General features: G+C 36.7%; 1 protein-coding gene across 2 annotated transcripts in view; it reads left to right on the top strand.

The window, feature by feature from the left end:
* LOC131048614 (uncharacterized) overlaps positions 1 to 17,313 on the top strand; it is a 170,985-nt gene extending 153,672 nt beyond the window's left edge. The window contains exon 5 of one of the 2 annotated variants that reach the window (XM_057982637.2): positions 16,648 to 17,313. In XM_057982637.2, the coding sequence (XP_057838620.2) occupies positions 16,648 to 16,713 (66 nt within the window). In that variant the 3' untranslated portion in view covers positions 16,714 to 17,313. The remainder of the gene's footprint in view (positions 1 to 16,647) is intronic. The other variant, XM_057982638.2, reaches the window with a different exon arrangement.
* The last annotated feature ends 10,450 nt before the right edge of the window (positions 17,314 to 27,763 follow it).

Genomic DNA, 27,763 nt, shown 5'->3' with positions numbered 1-27,763 from the left:
CCTTCCCTTGAGCCCGAGGCAACCTATTGATGTGTCATATATATATATGTACATATGTATATATATCCTCTCTTGAGATAAGGAAATCCCTAATGCTGGTTTTGTTGATCAAAGGTGACGACCTCAAGGTTTAGATTGTCAGGTCTTGACTGCGGGATTACTCAGTGGTCAATGTGATTTGCTGGGAGCACAAGGGGACTTACGATTTGCAACAAGCTGGTCTGCCGCAATTCTCGAATTACATAATAAAGAGAAAAAGGAAAGGGTTTAGGAGACCTAAAACTAACAAGATTGGTATGCGGGTAGACGGATTCAACATAACCAATCCCTGCTTGGCCAGAATAGCTCACAACCTTGCAGGAACGGTGCAATCTTCAAAGGGACTTGGAGGATTTTCAGACTGGAGACGCATGGCTAAGCACCCAATTCTGACGCAGCTCAGACAGACACCTGCATTTGAACTAAGTACAATTAAAGGTTCAGGTTAACCATACAAAATGATACACAATCAGTATATCCTCAATGGTATGAGCCTGAATCTATCAAATACCTGCACACCCAAAACAGAAAGATCTATCTAAAATGCTGAAAGAAACCATGCAAACAGGATGAAAACAAGACAATAAACACCAAATCAATGTTTATATATTGATTTCAGCTGCCTATTACAACAATTTCTGCAGCATCTCTATGCTACTGCTTAAAATCTAACCTATTCTAACTCTTAAAATCCAACTACAAAATTCTCTGTAACTGTCTAACTATCTAACCATCTAACCCTTTACAAAAGAAAGGCTTCTGCCTTTTATAGATTTTACAATATGAACCAAAGGCTAGGATTAACTGCATCCAAGGGTCTTGATCTGCCTTCTAGAAACTAGCAACCTTAACCCATGCCCATTAAATTCTCACTCATCCATTCAACCACAATTCCAACTACCTGCCACTATCTGGCTTTGATTCAGGTCTATCCGGTAGTTGGACATAACTGACCTGTGTCCCCTCTGCTTTAAAATATCTAAGTGGGGCCTACAGGCAGTTTACAATAAAACAATTTCAGTTCTTAAAACTGAATTCCTGGAATTAAATCCAGCTGTGTGCTTTTTCTCGAGAAGGCATAAACTTGCAGCATTCAAAGTGTTCTTTGGTCTTTGGTCCCAGTGGTGGACTTCATCTTTGTTTAGCAGCACATTTCCCAATGCTCGAATGCTCTCGCGGCGTGTTCCTGCATCCTCTTCTTTAGCGTTCAGTGCTTGGCTCCTTGACGTTCAGGCTTTCTCCTGGTTCTTCGATGACGTCCTGCGACCTGCGAACAACAATTTCACTTTAATAAATTAATTTGAAAAATTAAAATTAATTTAATTAATCAAACATTAAATTTCTAAACGTCTGGCTTCGTCTTGGTGAAGCTCTCTGTGAGATGTATCTTGAAATGTCGTTTTCTCTTCGAAAATGATATCTGATCCTTGGTCTTGATGGTGTTTGGGCGAACTGAATCCACCGAAGCCTCTTGGCTCACTGGTGAAAAAGTTATCTTGCTTCCTGCGTGATTTTTGCCTTAGGCATTTTCTCTTCTATGGTGTCTTAGGTGTTCAGAAACCTCCTACACCTTCACACTTCTGCGTGGTTTTTCCTTGGTGAGATTTTTGCGGATGGAGAGGGGAGTTTGGCATGATTGTAATGCTTAACTTTTGATACTTACACCTCTTCAACCCCTATAAAAAAACGCGACTTTCGCCCTTTGGCTCAAACTTCGACATTTAGACATGATTTACAAACTCTTCATTTTCTCTTGGAATTGCCCTTCGGAATGCGATTTTGGCATTACGCAAACTTCGCCGGATCTATGTCTTTTTTCAACTTTTTGAAAAATCGCAACTTACCTCTTATTGGAAATTCGGGGCTTTAGAACATTTTGCAAGTTGTATAAACTTATAACTTTAGCCATAGCTGCCGAACTTCAGCATTTTTGGAGGGTTTGAAAACTTTAAACTTTAATACTTAGCAACAATCGCGATTTACCTCTAGATGCCGAATTTCGGGGTTTGGATGGAGTTTGCAAACTTTACGAAAATCGCGGTTTTACCTTGGTATGCAAACTTCGGGCTTTCAGTTGCTTTTGCGAGTTTAAAACTTTAAACTTTCTATTATTCTTCTTCCAAATTGTGCTTTTCGGGGATTCTAGGGGTTTTGCCAATTTTAAAACTTCCCAACGTACCCTTATTATGCGATTCTCGGCATTTTAGGGTTGTTCTACAAACTTTAAACTTTCCGCACCTATCTCCTAGAATGCGGATTTTGGCGATAATGAGTGTTTTGCAAACCCTTCATTCTCACTTTCACAATATTCCCCTCTTATGCGATTTTCGGGGTTTTTGAACCATTTGAAAACTTAAAAAAAACTTTTTCACTTACCCCTTCGTGCGATTTTTGGCATTTGTGAGGACTTTTCAAACTTTAAGCTTTTCGCACCATTCCCTTGCAATGCGAATTTTGGTGATTTCGGGGGTTTTGCAAACCTTTTCAACTTTCACGCACTTCACCCCAACCTCGGGTTTTGGAGGCATTTTGCAAACTTTTTTAACTTTCACATTCCTCCCTTATAATGCGGACTTCGGGATTTTGGTTGTTTTGGCAAGCCTCGGCACTTGGAGAGCTTTTTGCGAGTTTGAACTTCTTGAATATTGCCCAATACTGGCAAATTTCACAAGACTTGGTCTTATTTCTCCCGCACAGGCAGACAAAATTTAGGGGGGGTCCCCTGTCAACTGACGGGGCGTGTGTGCAATACGCACAACACAACCCAGTGATGAAATCCATGGAAATACTTTCCCATTTTTGACCGAGAATAGGCAAGGGTTGTAACAAACCAGCTTGCAGAGTGTGCTCATCTTTGTTTTTCTGACATGTATGACACTCCTTAATGTACTTCAAAACATCATTTTTAAGTCCCTTCCAAGAGAATCTCTCTCGGATCTGCCTGTATGTTTTGAAATAACCTTGGTGACCAGCGAGGGGGATGTCATGGAAAGTTTTCAAAATCCTCTCTTTTAACTTAGATTCAGCCACTATGAAGATTCTTCCCTTGTACAATATCAATCCCTCAACCAATTTGTACCTTTCATCATGAAAAGTACCTTCTATAAGGCTGATTGCAAATTGATTTTTGGCATAATCAACAAGCAACAACTCTCTCCAATCAGTAGTAAGCTCGCATAGTGAGCTTAAATGGGGTCTTCTGGATAAGGCATCTGCCACAACATTGTTTTTACCCTTAACATACTCAATATCAAAATCGTAAGCCTTACTCACCCACTTCTGCTGTCTTTCATTCAAATCTTTCTGATGCAAATTACCCTTTCCATGACACTTATGTCCGGGGGCCCAAGGTTCTCTGCAAGAATAACAAAGATTCTTCCTCTGGAGCTCTTGATGGAGCTCATCATCTATATGCAGAGGGAACCTCTTGGTCTGATTTGTGAACTTCTTCTTATCCTTACTGAAAGGAAAAGGCTTGGACTGAATTTTATTCCTTGGGGCAGCCAATTCCATGCTTCGAGATTTTTTAATAGCTTCTGCCAAAGTGGGTGGATCAAATGCTTTAACCCAACCTTTCAAAGGTTCCTCAAGTCCTTCAGTGAAAAGGACGACTAACCGCTTCTCAGAGATGCTGCTTACCATAACTGACAGATTTTGGAATTTAGTTACGTAAGTGTCCAACGAACCTTGCTGCTTGAGTTGTGCAAGTTCTCTAAACTTCATCTTTGGATCCTTGGTGTCGAATCTCTCAATCAGCTTGTTGGTGAAATCAACATAGGTGGTGATTAAGTTATGACCAAGGGTAACCAATCCATGGTACTACCATTCGTGGGCCACTCCATCCAAGTGCAAGGTAACAAACTTGATGGCATTTTCTTCCAGTATAGGCCTCAAGGACAAGCAATTGTCCAACTTCTGTACCCATGCTCTAGCTATGCTCTTAGCACTTCCATCAAAGTGTGCTAAGGTCACTCTTCCAAGAGCTTGCTGATAATCTCTTGGGGCAGCAAACTTATAGTCATTCCTCCTTCCTCTCTTTATTTTTTGATTCATAAACTGATCCAGAGTTAGGATATCTCGGATCTCACCAGGGAGAGAATCATACTCCATGTAGCTGTTTCTTATTTCATCAGCTGTAGGTATCTCTGTTTCAGCTTGTTGTACTTCTCTTGGCAGAAATACAGGTTGTAAAGGTTTTGGGGCTGAACCTCCATTGTTACTCTCGTTGTTACTTCCATTTCCATTGCCCACAGGAGCATTAGAAGTGCTGGTTTTCAGTCCATTGTTGGGTTGGTTAGGGGTCCCAACAACATTTTGGCTAAGTTTGGCCAGCAGTAGAGACATCATGTCCATCATGGCATTGAATTGTCTCTCAGCCTTCTTATCAGGTGCCTCATTCTGTTCTATAGTCTTATCTGCCATTGAATCCGCTGAGTCTGAAGAATCTAAATCCTTCCCTTTGTTCCTCAGTACTTCTGAAAATGTGTCCTCTTCCGGCACTATCGGGATCTGAAACTGCTGTCTCTTCTGCTCTCGGTTGTAGTATCTGACTTCTCTATCACTCATGGAGACTTCTGAACCCACTGAAACTCACAGGCTGGCAAGAAAACCAGCTCTGATACCACTGTAATATCCCAGTTATTTTTTGTTTTGGTTTTTAGGCCAACAATAGTCATCCACAAACAGGTAACCCGTTATGGCTAGAAAGCATAAACTGAAAACATGCTGGAAAAACAACCCTTCCACTTTCTGATCACCAAGTGCCAAATATGGGAAGGTGAGAGCATACAGTGTTGAGGGGATCATTAGCTTCAAATAATTGGAAACAATATAATGCTTGGGCGGCAAGCTAGCCCCTTCCGCTTATCTAGCGGGAATGCAAGAAACTTGGCGGTGAACCAGCAAAGAGAGACACACAAAGGCACGAATCACTCAACCGCAATATTTCAGCGGGAGGACTGAAATTACATAACAATCTCAACTCAACCGCTTATGCAGCGGGAGGACCATTACACTTAGACATCACTCGACCACTTATGCAGTGGGAGGACTGAATTACAATTTTCTTGAAAATAGGCAGCAAGCCAGCCTCTTCCAATTTTCAGCGGGGTGAGAATTACAAATCAGAATTGGTTAGTAGTACTACTACTTAACCTTACAATAATAAAGATGATGTGAGAAGAGAGTAATGCTGAATATCCAAATAAGAACATGAAATTCTGCTAATATCAAATCTGCAGGTTGGAATTGCAAAACCAGCAGCCTAAGAAATCACTAAAATGCTCACAACTCTCTCAATACTTATCCAAAACACCCAAAATCAGTCCCAAACCCACACTAGGCTAGCTACGATGACAACCAACCAAAGACAAGCTATCATAACTCCCTTATTAATTTGGCACGCATCCCAATGTACTTCAAAACCCCACGCCTAGCTAAGGAATTTCGGCTTTATCTAATAAATTCAATGCTCAACCAAAGGTGCCACAAACTTACAGTGTAAATCGCTAGTACTAGGAAGGATGAATGAGCCAATACCCATAACTGTCAGTCACTCCTGCAGAGAGGTATGATCAAAATGTACTTCAGCCACAAGCAAACCAGCAAATTCAAAAATCACTCCAAACACCAAAAAAGACTAAGATACGCACTAAGAGTATGGTAGATTACAGCACACAACTAGGCACTATATTTCAAGTACGAAACCGGGAAGCACTAGGGAGCCGCACTCCGAAGCCTCAAAGTTCTGACGTCAATCTGGCAGCATAACAATGCAAATTTTCAAGATGCCATGAATGGAAGCCCAAGGCTCTTATTTATAACCTCAACATCACCAAATTCAAATGCAAATGCTTCAAATTCAACTTTCCCATTTGCATTTCATTACTGCTCACGTGGACCCCAAGGATGGCGCCATTCCTCAAGTCAAACTTCACGCCAAACAGCAAGGACCACAATTTTTACTTAGTAAACACTTGAGATGAAATAAAATAATATCTCCATTAATAATTTGACGTCCCCTTCTAGACATAAAATTCGTCCAGCACTTGGGAGATATTATGCACTATTTCCAAAGCCAATAAATCAGTAGTAAAACTAATCAAATTAATTAAATATTAAACCTTAGGATAAGGAAATAATATTTAATTATGTCACTTATGACTCCAATACTGATTATTTTCAAAACCAGGATGAAGCTGAGTCAGGAAGACCACTGAACTGCTGCAGGATCAGGACCCTATCCATTGCCAAAAATAGAAATATGCCATATTGCCACTTACTAAAAATAGTAAGTCATGAACTACTGCTTTGAAAAGCATGATCTTTGTGCCCTGTGACAGAGCATGGAGAGCTCAGTAGGATAGTATCACCAAAATGGCCAACCCCTGACTTACTAAAAGTAGTAAGTTCTCGCCTCATCAATGCTTGACCCTCATTTTTCATTCCACCTAGTCTACGGGTCTCAGGAATAGGCTAATGGACCACTGGAAGGACATCAACGAGAAGGGGACATTACACTCCCTCTGAATCTCAGGGTTAGTATCAATATCCATATTTTGATTATCATTGACTTCTTTATCAATATCAATAAGAGAACCTTTAGATTTCTTGAAAGCAATATTTTCTTCAAAGGTGACATCGCTACTTACCTCAATGTACCTTTGACTAGGAATGTAAATGCAAAATGCCTTGGAAGATTCACTATATCCAACAAGGATACCCTTCTTCCCAGAAGGCTCTAACTTAGTCCTCTTTTCCTTTGGCACATGAACATAGACAAGACTTCCAAAGATCCTTAGGTGGCTGATATCTGGTTTGACCCCAGTGAAAGCTTCCTCGGGAGTTATGTTCTTCAGGACATGGTGAGGGCATCTATTCTAAATGTACACTGCAGTCTTGGATGCTTCAGCCCATAAGAAGGTCTGCAGGTCTTGATCGTGAATCATAGCTTTGGCAGCTTCAACAATGGCTCTATTTTTTCGTTCAGCTACACCATTTTGTTGAGGATTGTAGGGAACGTAGAACTCCCTCTTAATTCCTGTTTCTACACAAAAGTCATTGAAGCTACTTGAGGTGTATTCACCTCCATTGTCAGATTTTAACACTTTAATCCTTTTACCAAACTTATTTTCAGCTAGAGCTTTAAATTCTTTAAACCTACTTAACACTTCATCAGATTCTTTAGATTTTAGAAAGTAAATCCAAGTCTTTCTAGAAAAGTCATCTATAAATGTAACATAGTATAGAAATCCGCTAGGTGAAGCAACAGACGTGGGTCCACATAGATCAGAATGAACAAGCACTAATTTTTCCTTAGTTCTACTTTCACTTTTATGAAATGGACTTTTAGTGTTCATACCTAATGCACAACCTTTGCAAGCATCATCATGAAATTGATTAAGTTTAGGCATACCTTTAACCATCTTTTCAAGTGAAGGAAGTGCCTGATAGTGAAGATGACTGAGTCTTCTATGCCATAGCTCGCTAGATTCAGGAGCTTCATGAATGAGTGCTTGAATGGGGTTAGTTGAAAACTTATACAAACTATCATATCTATTTCCAATAACACGAGCAGATTTAATACCAAATTTCTTAGGCCATGCAAGTACTTTACCCTCAGAAAATGCTATTTGATAGCCTTTATCTTCTAGGGCATAAATAGAAATTAAATTCCTCTTAATTCCAGGGACAAATAAAATATCACTAAGATGCAAGGACATTCCAGATTCTAAATTTAAAGAAGTGCTACCAAAACCTCTTACCGAATACTGAGCATCATCACCAATTACCACATGAAGGTTGGACTCTTTCTCCATCAAGTCTGAGAGATGCTCTCGATATCCCGTGATGTGTCTAGATGCACCACTGTCTATCAACCAAGTGTTACTATCTGTTGGCACATTGCTAGACAAGGTAGAAATGAAGAGATAGTCTTCATTATCCTTTGAGTTTGCAACTTCGTTCAGGTTGGCCTCTCCTTGCATGGGCGGATTTTGACATTCTGTTGGAACCCTAAAATTTGCAATTTTTAGAATTCCAAATTCCAAGACAAGGGGCAAGAAAAATTCTATATATATATATTGAATAGATACAAGTAATATATTTTATATTTGTTGCACAATATGAAACCATAACATAAACACAATAATGGGCATAAAAAATGGAGTGTGAAGCACCAAAGGGGGTATTTACATCATTTAAAGACCATTTATCCATTATATACCCATAAAATAGCCTTAAAATACCTCTAATATGCCTAAACAACCTGTAAAGTGACAATTAATTACATAAACTAAGGCAATTCCGGGATTTGGAATTATTTTTATTTAAAAGGGGGGTGTCTTTTCACCCAAAGGGGTATGAAAACCATTCAAACACATATATATGTGTGATGTAAAATGTAAAGAGAGGAGAAAAAGAAAGAATATAAAGAGAAGAGGTGGAGGCAATTTTGTACTTTAAAACTTTTTATCAAAAATAACTAGTTGCATTTTCTTTCTCATATGTGTTGAGAGTTAACATATTTTTAGAAGGTAGTTGCTTATGATATTATCTAAAAGTGGATAAGGTTATTCGTGTTCTTCCAGTAAAATTCTGTGTTTCATATTGTAGATTTGGATCAAAAAGATTTACTCGTGAATTGTAATTGTTCCCTGTATTTCTTCCTTGGATGGTCTCTTAAAAGTTAGGGTTAAATCCATTCAAGCAGTTTACAATATAGACATTGAAGTAGAGCTCATAAGAAACAGTAACTGACAGACTCACCGAGAGGTGGTGGGTTTAAAAACTGTCTCATAAGTTTACACAATAAGTCCTGAAGAAATATAAGACTCTGTAGCCCAAATAAGAGGAAAGGCACTGATCATTTGTAAACAAACCCTTTAACCATACCAGTTACCCTTTACTTTTAAGCATTAGGATTAGTAGAGTAGGTATAGTAGGTAATTTAGCCAAAGTGTAACATATATACTTTTGTAAGATACATAGATCAATACACACATCTGAAGTCAGTTTGTTTAAGAAACTTATGCCATTCTGAGACTAGGAGACATCAGATTAAGACACTAAATCTGCTATAAAAAGCATTAGTTGAAGGAACAACTAGTGAGTAGGTATACCCGCCAGCCTAAAGTGAGAGAGTTAGTAACCAAATAGGTTCACTCTATAAGTTGGCCAAGTCAATTGGAGGGTTTGATCATAGGAGTTGGCATTTCCTTAGAACCTATCCAATCTATTGATTTGAGACCCAACACATTCTTTCGCATAATGTCCAAACTTGTCGCATCTGAAGCAACGGACATGTGAAAGATCCCTTGGCTTCTTCCTTGAATCGAAAGCAGAAGGTCTGAAGTCTCTCTCTTTTGAAGTTGTTCATCTTCCAATGGTCTCCCTTTCTTCTAACATGTTGAGATGCAAGCACATGTTGATGTTCTCCATGAGAGCCTTTATGCGTTTCTCTGGCAGCAAGGCGTGACTCCTCTTGAATGCAATTTGATCGGAGGCGATCGAAGGAGGGGAATTCAGCTCTTCTACTTATGCTTTGAATGAAAGGATCCCAAGAGTCAGGAAGACCATTCAAAGCAATCATGACAATATCCTTGTCCACAACCTCGCTTCCAATGGCGTTGAGTTGGTCCTTCAATTCTGAAATCTTCATGAAGGACATGACTGAATCTCCTTTGTTCATTTTGACTTGAAGAAGTTGTTGCCTCAATGTAAGTGTCCGGCTGATGTTGTTGATCTCATATATCCCTTCAAGATGTTTAAACATCTCTTGGGCTGCCTTCAGTTTGGAGATAACTGGAACAAGATGATCCTTCACGGAATCAATAAGGAACTTCTTTGCCTTGAGAGCATTCTTCTTGAATTGCTTTAGTTCTTCCAAATCCGAAGGTTCAGTCAGATCCTTGTCTTCCACAAACTGTAACAACTCCAATTCTTCAAGAGCAAGGAGGACACGAACCTTCCATAATGTAAAATTGAGGGCACCTTCAAGTCCGTCCTCTACTTTCAGACCTGTAACCATCTTGCAAAACTAAAACAGCAAACTGAAAGTGAAGTACAACTAATAATCTGATTATTTTGAATGAACCTAAAGCTCTGATACCATGTTAATTTTAAGCAATTAGTTGTTGATTTAAGCAATTAGATTATAATCAGACTGTGAATGAACAGTAACAACAATAAAACACAAGACAAAAGACACCAATACCTTGGGAAAACCTCCCTCTTGGAGGTGAAAATCCCAGCCTCAAATACAATATGTATTATCTCAAATGTAGGCAATTACAAGGCAATACACTTATCTCAGATTGCTGTTCAATATATCAATGAAGCTTGCAACCCTTATCAACAGCGGATGGATAGGAGAATCAGCAGCAGATGTATAAGGTCAGATTCGCACAATAGAAGTCCTTTTCAAGTTCGTATGAGGGTCTTTGACTACTTCGCCACAATCAACCTTGAAGATTTCACACAATAGACTTCTATGACTTCGCTTGAGTGAAGGAGAGATCGCTGCCTGTAGAGCAGATAACATTTGCATGAGATGATGTGATTGTTTAATGACTTTGTTTGCTGTTATATTTATATCCCATCTTTGGCGCCAACCCTCAAGTCGGCTTGCATCTAATTTATTGATTTATTTTCATTTATTGCCTTTCACGTTACAAATTTGGCTCCAGCCCAAAGCTACAATTAAGTGTCTCCATGTTACAAGTTTGGGTCCAGCCCAAAGTTACAATTGATTGCCTCCACGTTACATGATTGGGTCCAGCCCAAGATAATTCGATTTACATAAGAGATAATACATTTGTATTTATAATGCAACAATCAGGTATCCGAACTAGCTATTATTTTCAACACTATCTGTCAGTTTCCATATCTACGATTTTCAAAATAGGAAAAACATATTGCTAGATGATAACTATGGAGATTTTCACAATGATCAACCATAACATTTTTGCATATGTTATAATGGGCATCAATAGGAAGACATGCACAGAAAATGGTCAAAAACCAGAAATCATTCTTGAGAGTGGCTGAGGCACCTCACTGTGGCTCAAGTTGCATTGAGGACATTTGGTCATGAAAATCTGACCATACACAATCATCAAGACACTTGAACCATCAACAGGTATTATTTGTAGCTTCTTTGAAGCCTAGAATCATTGAATGTGAAACTAGATATATTACAACCAAAACTGGGGACAATGTTTAGCAAGTCTTGAGAATGTTTCTTAAAAGTCAAGGAATTTTTAACTTTTGTTATTCTAAAGTAGTTTGGCAAACTAAGTTATGAGTTAACTTTTATTTGTGAAGCCAGTAACAGCTGTGTTGCAGGCATGTGCTTGAGATATTAGCGTTTTCTGCAATTGAACCCTATGGTAGAAATATAGCTCTTCAACAAGTCATTTGTATCTTTGCAATTAATCAAGTCATGTTACAGTATTTGATGTAGTTCGATATCACAAAAAGACTAAAAGTAAACTTAATCAAATTGAAACCTTTCAAAAATCTGCAGTTCAATCTCCAAAGTTAAAATCTCTGTCATTTTACTTGGCAATGCACAATTGTATGGTTAGTACACGATTATATCTCCAAACTAAGTCTTCATCCATTTGCATAGTGAAACAATGAATAGGAGGTTTTTTTATTCTCCAATGTTTGCTCAAAGCAAAGGCAAAGCAGAGGCTGAGGGAGGAGCAACTTGACTCAAGAAATTTGACCCTGTATGACATCGAGTTGAGATGTGAAGAAAAAATAAGATGATGCAGCGAATAGCACTGGTTAGAAAGATGTAGAGAGGACCACATAGAAAACAAACACCCAACCACTCATAGCAACTCTCCATGACACCCTGAAGCATACTACATGTAGTTGGTCTGGAAGTATAGATCTATATAGTTATTCCAATATCTAACAGACTGTTTCTGCTTTGGAATAGTTGGCATTTTTACATGTTCTATACAAGATATTGCCTCTATCTTTGCACTCTTTCTTCTTTATGTCCTACATTTCTATCATGTTATAACATTCAGAATGGCTCATTTTCTTTACATCCTACTCTTGCATTAGACAGTCTGTTTGTTTACTGTGCATTGCTGTTCTAATACAAGCAGTCTAATCAATTTGTTAACATGCAAATCCATGTACGCTCAAGTCCATTTGAAAGGGCCTCTGTTTTAACTCCGGCTATCTTTAGCATTTTACTGAACCTATTAATTTTTTTTTTGTCTTTATTTTGGTTTAATACATTGTTGCAAATGATTTTACTAGTTTTCCATCTTATACAACCACTCATTGATTAGTCAAAATATTCCTGCCTTATTTATTATCAACCTCTCCTCTACCTGGGGCATGTCTTGGGACAACTTGCCTTAAATATGAAATTACTGATATTCTTGTATCAAGATGGAAACAGAGCTATATTCAAAACCAGTCATTAAAGCAGTAATCTGTTATTTAATTGTGCAGTTTGAATTTTTGAAAATGAGAATAGGAGAGTTTTGTCTCATTGATATTCCTGTTCAGCATGTAGCGATGGTAATGAAATGGATAAGCACATCTCTCATATGGAAAACAATTAGGAAGATTATGATTAAAAAGAATCAGATTTATTAAACATGATATTGGGATTAGTGGGAAGTTCCCATTTGTGAATGTTAGTAATGCTTCTGACTTTTATGTTTCAAGGCTCATACCTTTTGAAATGATACAGGAATCTTGTCATATTAGTCACAGAATATCTAGGACCTTTGTAGTGGATTGGTACTTTAAAGCTTCTGATTATCCTCTGGGATCAAACTCAGATTGGAAGGTGAAATCTTTGAATCAAAAGTGATTTGTTAGCTGGTGCGATTTGTCGAATGTAGACAAGGGTTACTGGCCTTTATCAAGAGACATTTCTAGGCGCTTAGCTCCAAAAACACAAACTCTTTTATGTAGATATAGTCATAACTGACCCTGGAGATAGATTCAATGCTATATCTGTGAAAATGAAACAATACTTTCATAGTTGTTGATCTAGGGAATAGATTCAATAATCTTTGTAGAAATGAGACATGTTTTAGTGATGAATTTTTTTTAGATTAATTAGATGGGTATCTACAGGGCCCCCCTCTTGAGAATATAAAGACTCCATTACATAAATTAAGGACTAGCATGACATTTTAGCCAACCATTTATTCTTATGTGATCTCAAAATCATTCGTAAAGGGATTTTCTTTTTCAGTACTATTTTTCTGTTGGTTACTATAGTCCAACCACCTTTCTTAGGAGATGCATTCATTAGATTAACATCCTACCCCATTTCAACAGCAGAAAAACCCGATACTGATAAAACAGAAAGACAAGCCTTATGTGCAGAACCTAGTTGATCTGAAGACTCTTGTAAAACAAAATATTATCAACTGCTTGGCAAGCCACCTTCTTATCAATGGGCTTCACAGAATCTGCTTACAAAGCACACATAGGAGGCAAAGGCATGTTTCTTGTCAGTGAATCTCAAAATCTTGCCACCATCATGCCTTGCCAAAAAAATTCTTTTTCTCCTTAGACATGAAACAGATGGATGACCAAGATCAAAACAATTTCTACACCTAAAGGGTGGTCTTTCATAATCAATATGTTGCTTCCAAATGCTATTGCCTGCTTTCATCCATATTTCCAGTGGCAAGCCTAGAGACAAATCTATTTCTACTAAAATATGCACAACAGTCGTGACAAAGCCTCAGTTTTATAAGAGATGGATAAAAAAATTTCTAAGGAGTTTCCAATGCTTTTGAGGGAAGAAGACAGCCAAAAATACAAGGGAAGATTTACATCCTCACCATAATAGCAAAAAACTTAATTTTTTTGTCAATAGATTAAAATCTGGGAATCAAGGTTTGACAAAGAGCATGGCATTTCCCCAAATCCACGGAGCTTTAGGAAGAATACTATCTTTGTTTGCCTGAGATTCAAATGCAATGATGAAAAATCCCCGAGCACAGGAAAAATCATCATAGGCTCAGAAAGAAAAGGTTTCCACGTATTAGTTACCCATTGATGCAGCTTCAGCAAATTGTGCCTTTTATTGTTGAACCTGCAAATAAGTGCCATTTCTGAGTAGTGCTCAACTTCCTGCAGCACATCACTACCCAATTGTAAAAGCAAAATCTCTCAGCTGCATTAACCATACCATTACCACTTGAAGAGCCTTTCCAGTCAAAGAAAGCTTTTGCAATTGAATCAGATTGTTGATGCTTAACGTTGATAACAATAGGCATAATTGGGCATCTATTATCTCTATCACAACCCACAACTTCAGAACGAGTGCCCTACATGGTAGCCAACATCAGCAGGTAAATGACCATGGGAAGGATCAGATTTGGCTGCCAATCTACCAGCTCTCTGCAACTTTGGTGTAGCCATGTAAGTGAGAACAAAGGCTGATTCCCCTTGTCAATCCACTTTAGGAAAATAGCATAAGCCATATAGATGAAGACCCTCTTTGTAGGGAGTAACATGAGCAACCAAGCTAGCCATGCCTCCATGATTCAAACCTGAAGCAAATTTAGGGTTTTCTGCAAGGTCAGAAGCAATCTTCAACATCTCTCTTGCCTTTTTACCCATGACACAGTAATATCAGCCATTAGATGCATCTCATTCAAGGTTTTTGCTGCATTGCTTGCACCCTTAGGGGAGGAAGCCTCCCTAGTGCAGCTTAAAATCATAGAATAGATCCTATGCGGTTGATTGCAAATTGAACAGGAGATACAAACATCACCGCAGAAGCCCTAGTTGAGACCTTTATGGGTGTAGCTTGAAGCCACTTCTCATCCATTGAAGTAGTGGTAGGAGCCATTTTTGGTCTCTACTGTAAAAGGTTGATGCTATCTTTGAGCAATTTGTTAGGCCTAGATGGCAAAGCCATTATTAGGTTGTTGATTCCATTTAATAATTGGATCAACCGTAATCCTCTAGATTATAATCTTATTTGAGGATGAAAATTGAGGAAGGGTGAAATTGAATGGATTCTTTTTATGCATAGACACTATTTGGATTAGGCCATGTTCTTTCAAACTTAATTTTTCTGGTTGGTTAGTTATATCTACAAGTGGGCTAGCAAGAATGTATTTATTAAACCAAGTTTACTAGGTAATCTTTATGTGCAATTTGGGAGGAATGTAGAAGAAACACATTACCACTTATTTTCAGATTGCACATTTGCAAGAGTTTTGAAATGATATTTTCCTGAGATTCTAAATTAGTTTGATCAACCAGATTAACAAAAAAACAACACTTTCATAGATCTTTTATCATGTAAAGATATGAATTGAAGTTTTTGGGCCATCCTCTTGGTTACAGTTATCTCTTTCATTTGGGAAATAAAAAATAGAATGACTTTTGAGGGTTTGAAGGATTTCAGTAAAACTACTTTCTATTGATTTATATCATAAGCTTTAACTGCTTAGCAAACAATAAACTAGCAATAAATGCATTTGGCTGTTGATGTAGGGTTTCATTTTGAGATGTTTTTTCTCCCTTTTTGGAATAGGTGAGGAAGGAAAGCTCTATATCTCCCCTTCTCTACCTGATAGGAACCATGTTTACTTTTCCATGGTCAGAGCCATTAACAGTCTGGAAGGAAGAATCAATAAATTGGGCCAGAAGTTTGGGGAGGATAATCCCCATCTCTGTATATTCGGAGAATGTTTTGCAGAATTGACAACATACATAAAGAGAAAATGATTAATCAAACAACTAATGAAACATTATGACCATAAAGTTTTTAACAGTATAGACTTCAAACCATTGAATAACTTCTGTACGATGCAATCAAATTTTGGTTACTGAAGCCATGCAGGGAAATACGAGGCTTCAGAATGCCCAGCAACACACAGACCAGAAGCTGTTGCAGTACACAGACACAAGCTAGAGATTGGTGACACACACTGTTCAGATGTACTGCCAGTTAGACTGCACCGGCCAGCTGGTCATATGCTGAATTCATGCAGACAGCTGTTCCTCATGACCCCAAACAGAGAGTTTGTCTTAGCTCGTCTTGAATGACCCCAGTAATGACTTTGCTTTCTGAAAAATTATCCTTGGAAAGTTGTCAACTTTTCAATATGGGAAATTCCCAATTTTTTAGATAGTAGTAGTTGCGGTGGAAAGGAGCAAAACAGTGTTTATGTTTGTGTTAACAGTTACAGCTATATGATAAGGTATGCATATAAGAGTCTGGAGGTCTTTGGCTTCTCAGAGTGTCTACTATTCTGTTTTTGGACTCTGTAACATTGTAATCTGTCATCTCATAACATATATGTTTTGGCTGTTAAAAGAAAATTGAATGTCTATTTTTCTGTTAAAAGAAAGTGCCTTAATAATTTTCTATTTGAGATTGAATCCTCCTACAAATTTTTTTTTTCCTACCAGTAGATCTACTCTATTACATTTCTATTCTACTGCTGTGCAACTAACAAACAATGTCCTTGTGTGCTTAATTTCTTTTTGAACATCATGGTCAAGTCCTTTTTGTAAGAACAAGTTATTACTATACATATGTGTGAATTCTTTTATTTAGAACCTTTATTTCTAAATTGTAATCACTTTTTCTTGTAGCAGCTGGAGGAATTGCGTGATGCATCAGCCCAGCAAGCAAATGATGAACCGGGTGTTAATGTCTAAGTACCAAGATTAGCCTCTTGTAAGATTACAGTACTCTTTGGTCCATGCAATGTACGTTAAGAACCCGTTTCAGAAGATAATAATCTGCCTCTTTATAATGTTTTGGCATCATGTTTGTTGTCATGCTGATAAAAGTATGCCATGTTTTCTCCATGCAATATGACAATTGCACGATGTACTGTTTCCTCGCAAGCACCAAAGGTTGTTGCTAGATTGAAAATGCTGATAGTTTTATGAAGTGAAGAGCTTTGCTGACAATTAAGATAGTTTTCATTTGCAAATCTAAGATAGATGGCTTTCATGTATATTTTGTAAGAAAGCCCTTGGTCAAGCAAGTTACTTTTAACTTAATCATCATATAGTAAATTTCACAATCAATTCTTGGAGTGCACTTCTTCAAATTTAACATGGTGTGCATTGACTTTAATGTGACCAGAAACATGAAAGGTTGAATCTGTGCTGGTACTTCAACAGTAATTAAACTGGCAAGTTATAAATGAAGATATTAATCAGATTATTATGCTGAAATATGATAATGATGTTGTTTGTCTGCAAAATGAAAATTCTCAAACTCGAAATATAATAACTTTCTACTTTTTCTCTACATTTTGCTTCCCTCTTTTGTGGGGCGTTGAGGTTGTTATGAGTAATCGTGAAATAAAATGAATATGATACTGTATCTCTGGCCATTCTTGGAATTAGAGATGATGATCTTTCAAAATTTTGAGAGATACGTGGTACTCCTAAGCTGATATATGTTTTGCTAATTATAATTTACAGTTCTGATTAAATACTAATGCAGGCTTGCAAAACAAGGCGTTCTAAGCATTTTACGAGTGCATAGCACTGTGTCTATATAAAGAAAACATCCAATATAGTTTTATATAACCTAAAAGACAGATGCAACCAAAAATGAATTAATGGATTTGGGGATATATTTTCTAAATTGATATTTAAAATCATTGAATCTACTATTGTTATTCTGTAAACTTTGACATATTTGCAGTGTTTCTCCCAGTTTCTGGGATGGGTTTCTGGGGACAAAAAAATTCAAAGATTTTGGGTACTGTAGTGGGATTGGTTTTTGGGGATGGTGGGGGGAATATTAATTAAAAAAGCAGGATACAAAAATTAAATATAGTTAACAAAATTGAGAACACAATATAACACATGATGAATGAATGATTTCCTCTAGAGAGCCATGTTGGGTTAAAATCAATTGTGATGGAGCCTCTGGGAGCAATTTGCAAGAAGTTGATTTAGTTGCGATTGTAGTTAACTCTAGATTTAGTTTTATTTGGAATATGGGCAAGAGCTTAAACACCATTGCTGAATTTACATTTAGAAATGTATCTTTTAGGTCTCCAACTCATTATTAACAAAGTTGTAGAATTTGGTTAAAAAATTTAGGTTCCTTATGTCAAAAACCAACGTGAGAAGTTGGAAATTACATTGAATCTTCAATGATGCCTCTTGATCAACTAGGTACTTAACCATACAATCAAGCACATAAATTGGGAAGTTAATTGGGCTACAAATGCCATGCAAAGTAAGCTTCCTTTGTAAAAGATTCATAATAATAGATTGCTAATGGGATAAATGTTCTTAATGTTGGGCCTAGAGCAAGCCTTGAGTCACTATTGGTGAAGAGAACCAAATAATCCCTTCACTTGCATGTTTATATCAAAGGAGGATAAGCATGAGGTTTGTTTTTCACCTTTTTATTGGGGCTTTAACAATCACTAGTCTCAATTAGTTCTCCCATAAAAAAATGCTACCCTTCCTTTTCAAACTTTAGATAGCAAAAAAGATTTGGGATGGAAGAAAACATATTTGTTAGTTTGAAAAGATAAATTGATTGGGATGGTGGCAAAAATTAATGCCACTTGTGCTGGGGTTCATCTCCATAATATTTGTTATTTTGTTTGGCATCAATTTCCATTATGTCTGCTATTTGCATTGGCATTTATTTCTATAATGATTAGGGTCAACATTGAGAGCTACAACCTGATGTTGTCTCAACTTTTCTAAGGTGATACACTTGACCATTAATCATTTTGCAATCTTCTTGCACCCATCTCTCTTTTTTTCTTTCTCCTTGGTTATTGACTCTTAACATAGTTTCCCCTCTCTTCTTGGGCCCAATTTCATCAATTTGGTTGTAGTTATCCTTTACGCTCTATAATATCTCCAACAATTTTTTAATATTTTTAAACACAACAAACACTTCAAGCACCCGCTAAGGTTAGGAAAGATAATCTCAATACTGCTGAAAGTAACCCTTTCCACCTTTTAATCACCGAGAGCCCAATCTGGGAGGGTGAGAGCATACGGTGTTGAGGGGATCGTAAGATGCTTGAAAACTGAAATTGATTACAAATTTGGGCGGCAAGCCAACCCCTACCGCTTATTTAGTGGGAGATGGAAACTCAGAAACCTCCTGGCGGCAATCTGTCAGGAACAAACCAAAACACTGAAAAATGACAATCACTCTACCACTTATGCAGTGAGAGGACTAGAAATGAAAATTATTATCAACTCTATCGCTTATTCAGCAGGAGGACAACAATACAATCAACTCAACCACTTACTCAGTGGGAGGACAATTACAAACCAAAATTACAATCACTGAAGGCGGCTAGGCTAGCCTCTTCCACTTGTGTAGTGGGAATTACATAGAGGAAATCAAACTGAAACAGCTAATGGTACTACCATTTAGCTCTACAACAAACATCACATAAGATGGAAGAGAATAAGAAGATACAAGCTAATACAAGTACTGAACTATGAGAGAAGTTCAACACAAAATATAAGAAACCACTATACCAATCTGCTGTTACAGAAAACAGCCTGCTGCAACTTCACAATAGCCACCACGAACCACATCAAACACCCTGAAGAACTCTCCAACAAAGCTTCAGCAACATCGGAGACTTGCACAATGCCCAAAGAATCAAGCAAACACTGAACTCACACCACCAATCACCCACACAAACACACCAAACACGCTTAGTAGCACACACACTAAGAAATACGACCAGGAAAGAGGGTACATCCAGCACGATGGTACGACCTCCTTGAAAAATCACACACCATACCAAACATCGAGCTCTTTTGAGGAAGAAGTCACCCAAAAATCAGCTTCAGAACAAGACAGTGCCCACAAAAATCGAACCATGCATTCAAAAGGTCCAACCACAGCTAGGAGTGATGTCTCACACTCGAAGTCAATCAAAAGCTCTAGGAGGTATTTACCCTCGAGGATTGTTTGGAGTCAATCCGACAGCATAATAGTGTAAATTGTCGGAGATGCTCAAATGGAGTCCCATGCCATGTATTTATAGAATAAAACTCACCAAGTTCACTTCAAATTCCTCTCCAAATGAAATGAAACTTCATTTCATGTATGGGTGCCAAAAGAAAAAGACACTTAGAAATTTTTAAATAAAACATTAGTCTATTCCCAAAGTAGGCGTCCAACACAAGTGAAGGCAGTATGTAATATAAATTTATCTTTTAATCAACCCCTTTTTTCTCTCCAAAGTGGCATAAAAAATACTCTAACCATAGGCTAAAGTCCCTGCTAAATATTTTCAAAAAGTGATGCCAAAATAACACAATTATTTCAACAATAGAATATGACGCCAAAATAAAATATTAACTTAAATCATTTAAATGATAAATGACTAAGTCTAATAAACTGCATTTTGAACTCAACTCTACTTGCCGGAAATAGAATTGAGTCGCTGAGTCATCTCACGAGATTGCCAAAAATAGTCGATGTTGCTTGGCTCACCTGAAACCCTAAAAAATCACACTTACTAAAAATAGTAACTCACAACTCCGTTAGGGCACAAACCGAGACCAATTGTTACTATAAATAGTAAGTCCACTAAAGAATAGTCAGATGAAGTTGCATGTCATACTGACGAAAAACTGTTGAAAACCAAAAAAATGTGTTATTCTGACCCTACTTACTAAAAAAAGTAAGTTTGCAAACCTCAACTGAACGTGATGCATGTATCACCACTGCGAAACTCTCTGAAAACCCATAAAAAATCCACAATCAGAAGTCACAAACTCCAATTATTTCCCACTCAAAATCCTCTCGGAAGATAGAAACCCTAATTCTACCAAAAATAGCCTACGGGCCTCCTAAATAGGCTATTCTTCACCAGGGGTAATCATTGGCTGGAAGGGGACATTGCACTCTCTATGTCTTAGAACACTATTCAATTTAGTTATGTTTGTGAGAAGCACTCTAATCCCTTGCTACAATTAGAGACCAATGATAAAAGGTTAAGCATAAGAGGAATACAACATTGTATTCACATTTTATGAATCTTTGAGGCTTGTCTTCTCTTTTGTGAGCTTTATTTATTTTGGGCATTTTGCTCTTGATATGAAGCCTCTCTTATCTCTCATGCATGGTTTATTTTGTTGTAGTTTCTTTGTTTTCATTCTTACAACTTTATCCTCATCCCACTTGGGCAACTCTAAATGGGAAGGTCGAAAATTGTTGACTCATGTTCCTAAAGACCAAGCTACTCAACCTATTCATTGCACTACTCATTCAGGATCTTTTAAGCTAAAGGTCAACTCCTTTCTAGTTGCGCCAAGATTTTTTTCTCATTGTTAAGACAACTGTTATATATTTTGAAGAAATGGGTGTAAAAATTTATCACAATTGCTATTAGACACTTGAACTAGAAATTTAATTTATAACAATATTGTGGCTATTGCTAAATTCAATGAGGCATGGATTATTGGAACTTTATGAGATAATTCGATGAATGTGAAAGCTTCCATTGAGTCTAAAATTTGACCCAATGTGACTAACCTTACTTTAATCAAGGACAATATTATCGTCAACATGTTTTAGGATAAGACTTTTGTTAAGGTTTTGCCCATTATTGCTTCACCAAGCAAAAAATATAAGGTTTCTCATTATGCCCGTATGCTTAGAGAGATAAAGGAGGAGCTTGGGTACTTGAAGTTTGTGGTCATCCTACAATGAACCCTAGTACAAGCAATTGAGATAGCATCTCTACCCAACCTGTTCAAATGCTCTAGTTATAGTTAAGTAGGGCATTGGTTTCAAAACCTTTAAAAAGTATGTGATGGTCATTGGAACAAATATTTAGGTGCATGTATGGTGCATAGTAGAGGCCCTCAAGCTAGCAAAAATTTATAAACATTAACTTCAAGCTCATTGTTAATCCTTTAATGGAGGTTGGCCCTTGTCTCGTTGGTATTTAATTGTAATTGCTTGTGACAATCAACACGCAAGGAGCTTATGAGGGTTCCAATCATAGTTACATGACTCTCTTGGACTTGCCTAGACTTGGTGAGTCCAAAAGCAAGCTAAGTTTGCCAAGATCCTAGGGACTCTAGACTCGGACTCTTCAAGTCTAGTTGAGTCTTGACAGAGTTGTAGAGTTTGCAAGACTCGCGAGACTTGACCAATTCCAAATCATAGATTCTGTCACACAAATAGAGAAAAAGTGAAGTGAAAAAAAAACATTTTTCACTAAAAAAAACACTTATATATGTTATCTCAATCTTGAAAATTCATTCTTATTATTTTCAAGCACAAGGAGGAGAGAAAAACAACCCTTTGGACAAAAATGGTATTGCCATTGAAGAGAAAACCAACAAATTGATTGAAGACAAAGTATTGACACTTATTTAGAGGAGCTTAAAAAGGATTTGGAGGAGGCCACCACTAATTTGGAGCTAGTTTCCTTCATTTTTGGAGCAAAGAAGTATTTTTTGTTGTTTCTTGTATTTTTTTAAAATTTCAAATGTCCATTTTGTTGTACATTTGTCTTATTTTATTTCATTTTAGGTTAATAAAAAAAAGAAACCCTAGCTATCAAATAATCAAAGCCTAGCTGTTTTTAATTTTTTTCCTTAATTCTTTAGCTGCAAACCCTAATTGTTTTCAATTTTTTCTTTTTATTTTATTTGAATTCAATTAAAAAATGTAAATGCTAATTTTTTCATTTATAATTTATTGCAGCCTATCATTCATTTATAAATTGACCCAAAATTTCAAGCATAATGTCTACCCAAGTTAGAAGGGATCCTTGTTGGAAACATGCCAACCTTGGGACAAAAAAAGTGAAACATGTCTTCATTGCAAAATGAAATATACAATGGGGGAGGTATTGATTGGTTGAAGTATCACCTTGCACACATACCATGCCATGATACTAAACCATGCAAATTAGCACCCCTTGATGTTGTACATCAACTACAATGTCAACTAGAGGCTTTTGAAGAGAAAAAATAATTAGAAAGGAAGCAAAGAGAAGAAATGGAAAACATTGGTAGAGAGGGTTCTTCAATTCCTCAATTTCTTAGATCTATTAGTAGTGGCAATGGTAGTGCAAGTGTGAGTATCAGGCCTTAGATTCCTAAAAATAAATCTTTTTTTGCTCCACGCATGACTCCAAGTTCCCAGTTATCACTTGAGAGCATGGGTTGGAATAAGGAGAAGCAGGACATTGCAAAAAGTGCAATTGGAGGTTTTTGGTTCTACTGCACAATCCCATTCCATATAGATAGGTAATCATTGTTATTTTTGTTTTAAAATACATAATTTGATTCTATGTCTATTGTTTCTTTGTTTTTTTAAGAGTATATGGCATTGAAGATTTTAATTTTTAATGTTAATACTTATTTTGTTTACTTAATTTTTTTAGGTCTCCTTATTGACAAAATATGATAGACACCATCACTATTTGTGGTACGGGGTTCAAAGCCCCTAATAATGCTGAGATAAAAGGTGCTATTTTGACTTAAAAGCTAGTTGATGTCAAAGCTATAATTGATGAGCAATGTGAGATATTAAAGAAGGGTTGCACCATCATGATTGATGGTTAGACTGATAGAAGAAGTAGATCACTATTGAATTTTCTTATTTCTTCTTTAGGTAATTGTACTTTGTAATATCCATTAATTTAGTGATTAAGATTTTTAATTTTATTTTATTGAATCATTGATTTTTTTTCTTTTTCAAGTGGCATAGTGTTCTTGAAGTCAATTGATGCTTTAGGAAACCCAAAATGTTGAGTTTCTTTGTGAGGTCTTGGAGGAAGTGTTAGCCAAGGTGGGTGAGAAGAACATGGTACAGATAGTTATAGATAATGCACCAAATTTTGTTGCTTCAAGTAGACTTCTTATGGAGAGGGACCACACCTTGTTTTAGACTTCTTGTGTTGGTCACTGCCTTGACCTCATATTGGAGATCTTGGAAAACTTCCCTAGATAAGAACATGTATAGAGCATGCAAGAAATATTTGTAAATACATATATAATTATACTTGGGTCCTCAAGCTTATGAGGAATTTCACAAGTAAGAAAAAGTTGGTTTGTCTAAGAATTACTTGCTTTGTAACTAATTATATCATGTTGTAAGCCTTGGTTCAATCCAAAGCCGCTTTGAGATGCATGTTTGTAACTGAGGAGAATTCTACATCATCATATATGCAAAGACCACTGTAGGGATTGATGTGGTTGATTAGGTTTTTTATAAGCATAGTTTCTGGCAATCAACCAAGGAGATTGTGTAAGTAACTTTCCATTACATTTTTGTTCTTATTTCCATTTCATTTGCTTATTTTTGTTCACACTCATTTATGTTCATTGTTAAAACTTAATGTTTCACAATGATTGTATTCAAAGGGCCTTACATATATCAGGGCATGGATGGGGTGAAGGAGGCCATTAAATTTGTTTATTTAGTGGATGAGGCTAAGTATGGTCCCATATGGGATATCATTGATCAACGATGGCACCATCAACTTCACAAACCTTTACATGTTGTATACACCTAAAAATGGCTATGACTGATTAAATAAATATTTATTATTTATTTAATGATTATTCTTCTATTAAATAAATAAATTGAAAAGTTTATTTATTTAATTCATTTTGTCTTATTCCTCTATTTCGATTTATTAATTAACTATTCATTATTTAATTAATTATATTTTACACATCAGTCTTTCCACATCATCCTACTTGCCAACTGATTTCTAATGTGGCTAAAATTATTTATTTTTTTCTATTTATTAAATAGCTACATTTAATCTTCAACTCCTACTCCCTATATTCTCTCCACTACTCCTACATCTTGGGAGGAGGTTGTGTCCACCTCATCCTAGTCAAACTCCACTTGTCTTGCATTTCCTAGATTATCTCCAACTATCCTATATTCTTGAGGTTTCTAACTATGGTCAATGTTAGCAAGCTACCACTTGGACTCCTCTTCCACCTTTTCCTCCATCCTGCATGTGTAGGACATACATTCTCCTCCTTTCTCTCTCACATTCTAACCAATCTTTTATAGCCATCAATTTGTCAATATTCACTCTCAACTGTTGATCTTTGCCACATGTGATTTTGTTCATGCAAAGTCTATAAAAGGTGCATTTCTCCAGCAATTTGAAACTAGTCATAATCTTGTAATTAGGTATTTTTTTAGAGCAATCAAAGCAACTTCACAGTGTTCCTTTGGCTTAGCTTGGATTTTTCATATAGCTGCATAACATTGTTTGCATATCATATCTAGCTTGCATCTAGTAGTAAAATACCATTGTTTATTCATCTATTGTATCTTGAAAATCATAATCAGTGAAATCTAAAAGCAACATATCAACAAATCAAGATCAAAAGGTGATAGGACACAATGGGACAACAAAATGAGGTTTGCATGTTTTCGTTTATTTCTTGTATTTGTTTCATTGGCAATCTAGGATATTCTGCAGGATTAGTCTTGGAGGTTTCTTAAGTATTTTTCTAGGTTACACATTTTGGTGCCCACCGAGGGGTCGGTGCCTCACTTTTCTTAATTTTCTGTGTTTTATTGCATATAGGAGCAAAGTCACACATTCATCACAGTTTAGCGCATTTGGCATTTAGTTTAGCGTTTTTGCACATTAATTTAGTGCCTATGTTTAAAACAATAACTCCTTTGCTTTTCTTATTAGTGCATTTGTCCTTGTAGTCAACGCATTTGATATCTAGTATAGTGGATTCTCTTTTCAATAGCATTTTTATTTATTATAATAGCGCATCTGCATATTAGGTTAGCGCCTAGATTTCTTTAGCGCATTTGTTCAAGGTATTTTCTGTGCTAACACTTCTCTAACAGGTACTTTTGACCATCGAAGACTAAAAATTAAAAAATGCTAACTGGTGGTTTGCAGGAGTTTGAACCTAGTTTAATTAGGGGATAGTAATTTAATCATTTTTGTTTCATATAGCTTAAGTAGGCAGTTAATTTACAACATATATAGAAAAATAAAATTGCATCTCTTGTCTTTGTAGAGTAGTTGCACATAGAATAATTTAGGAAGTAAATTAATCACTATCCGCTTTGTCTACAAAAGTGATAGGTGATTATGCTCTCCCCTTAATTGGGTGATCAGAAAGCCAGACTCACTTAATAGGTTGTGTAACCCATTCGAGGGTCTGCCTCCCAAGTAGCCCATAAGGCCAAGTGAGAGGGAACGACCCAAGTGGTAACAGGCTAAAGCCAAGTCCTTCTAAGCCACTATAATCAAATCGACTTGTGAGGAAGCTCATAAGTGACGAGTGTTGATGCGTCATACCAATGTCAGTCTCCCTCAACATCCCTGTGATGTGTAAAAACCTGCAAGGGTTGGGAGGCCTATTTTTCATAAAGATCGAAACACTGCATGTATGGGCACCCGAACAGATGCACCTACTAGAAACCTTTGTGAGTAGAAGACAAAAACCTTCTATTTGTTGACGTAGGACGTCCGACCTATGAAGTGGTCCACATTTTTACAGTATATAATAGAGATAGAAATTCCATTCTTGGAATCTGGAACTCGGTATGCCCGAGAAGTGAGCGTGCTATAAGGGGGAGCTAGTGCTACCAAGTTCCTAAGTCGTCTGCTATAAATAGGCACGACTGGATTAATTTCCCCATGGGATTCAATAGATATTGTCCTAGCTAGCCACTAGAATTTGTGCTTCTTTTAATTTTTCATCTTCAAATATTGTGTGTGCTGTGTTTTTTGTGTGTTTTCATCAACACAGAGAAAAATATCTCGAACAACATCAGATAAAGTAGAGAAAAATTTTCAATACTGGAAAAACTCAAAATTTTGATAGAAAACTCAGAATTGTGCATTTACAACTTAGTTTAGGGCATTTGACACCCAATTTAGCACATATATTTATCTGAATAGCACTTTTGTGGAACAATTTAACACTTTTGAAGAATAGAGTAGCGCTTTTATTCACCAGAACAACACTTTTATCTATTAATTTAGCACATTTACAATAAACAATAATGCCTTTCAACTGTAGAGAAGTGCTTTTACATAACTAAGTAGCGCATTCAACGATTTAAATAGCGCTTTTGCCAAAATATTTAGCGCATTTGTGGGTATTTCCGAGGGCTAGAGCAAAAATTTGAAAATTGATTTAGATACCCATTTCTGAGAAGAATACATCCTGAATAACAAAGACCCAATTTCTTGTCAAACCAAGAGTATTTTTGAACATTGACCACATTAGACCACTTTTCATACATAAATCAAGATATACTTTAGTGCCTTTAACATCTACATTATACATTGGTTGATTTAGTTCTATCATCAAGATTATATCATCCTTTCAACCTAAGAGCTATAATCAAATATTGGCAAAGTGAGTTATTACCATCTAGGGATCTATCATCTCTTAATCTTGACTTACTTTGATATCACTATTCCTTAATAGTCCAAGATTACCAAATTCACAAATTAGATCAAAATTGTACACTAGGAATCTTGATACAAAATCTTTCATTGATCTTAACAAGTAGCAACTATAGATTTCCCAACATATAACGTAGTTTGGAGAAATCCTCATATGGTTGAAACAAGAAGTCAAAGAGTGAATAGATCAACAATGTCATACTATACCAAAGGGAAGAGTACAGATGATTCTACAGATTTCTTTGTACAAAACTCAAATCCATTGTTCAACAATGATAGTGACAGTGATTTGGAGGAACAAAAAGTCCTTG

This window comes from Cryptomeria japonica, chromosome 9, assembly GCF_030272615.1.
Source record: "Cryptomeria japonica chromosome 9, Sugi_1.0, whole genome shotgun sequence".
In the NCBI taxonomy this organism is placed as follows: Eukaryota; Viridiplantae; Streptophyta; class Pinopsida; order Cupressales; family Cupressaceae; genus Cryptomeria; species Cryptomeria japonica.
This window is presented reverse-complemented; position numbering and strand designations above follow the sequence as displayed.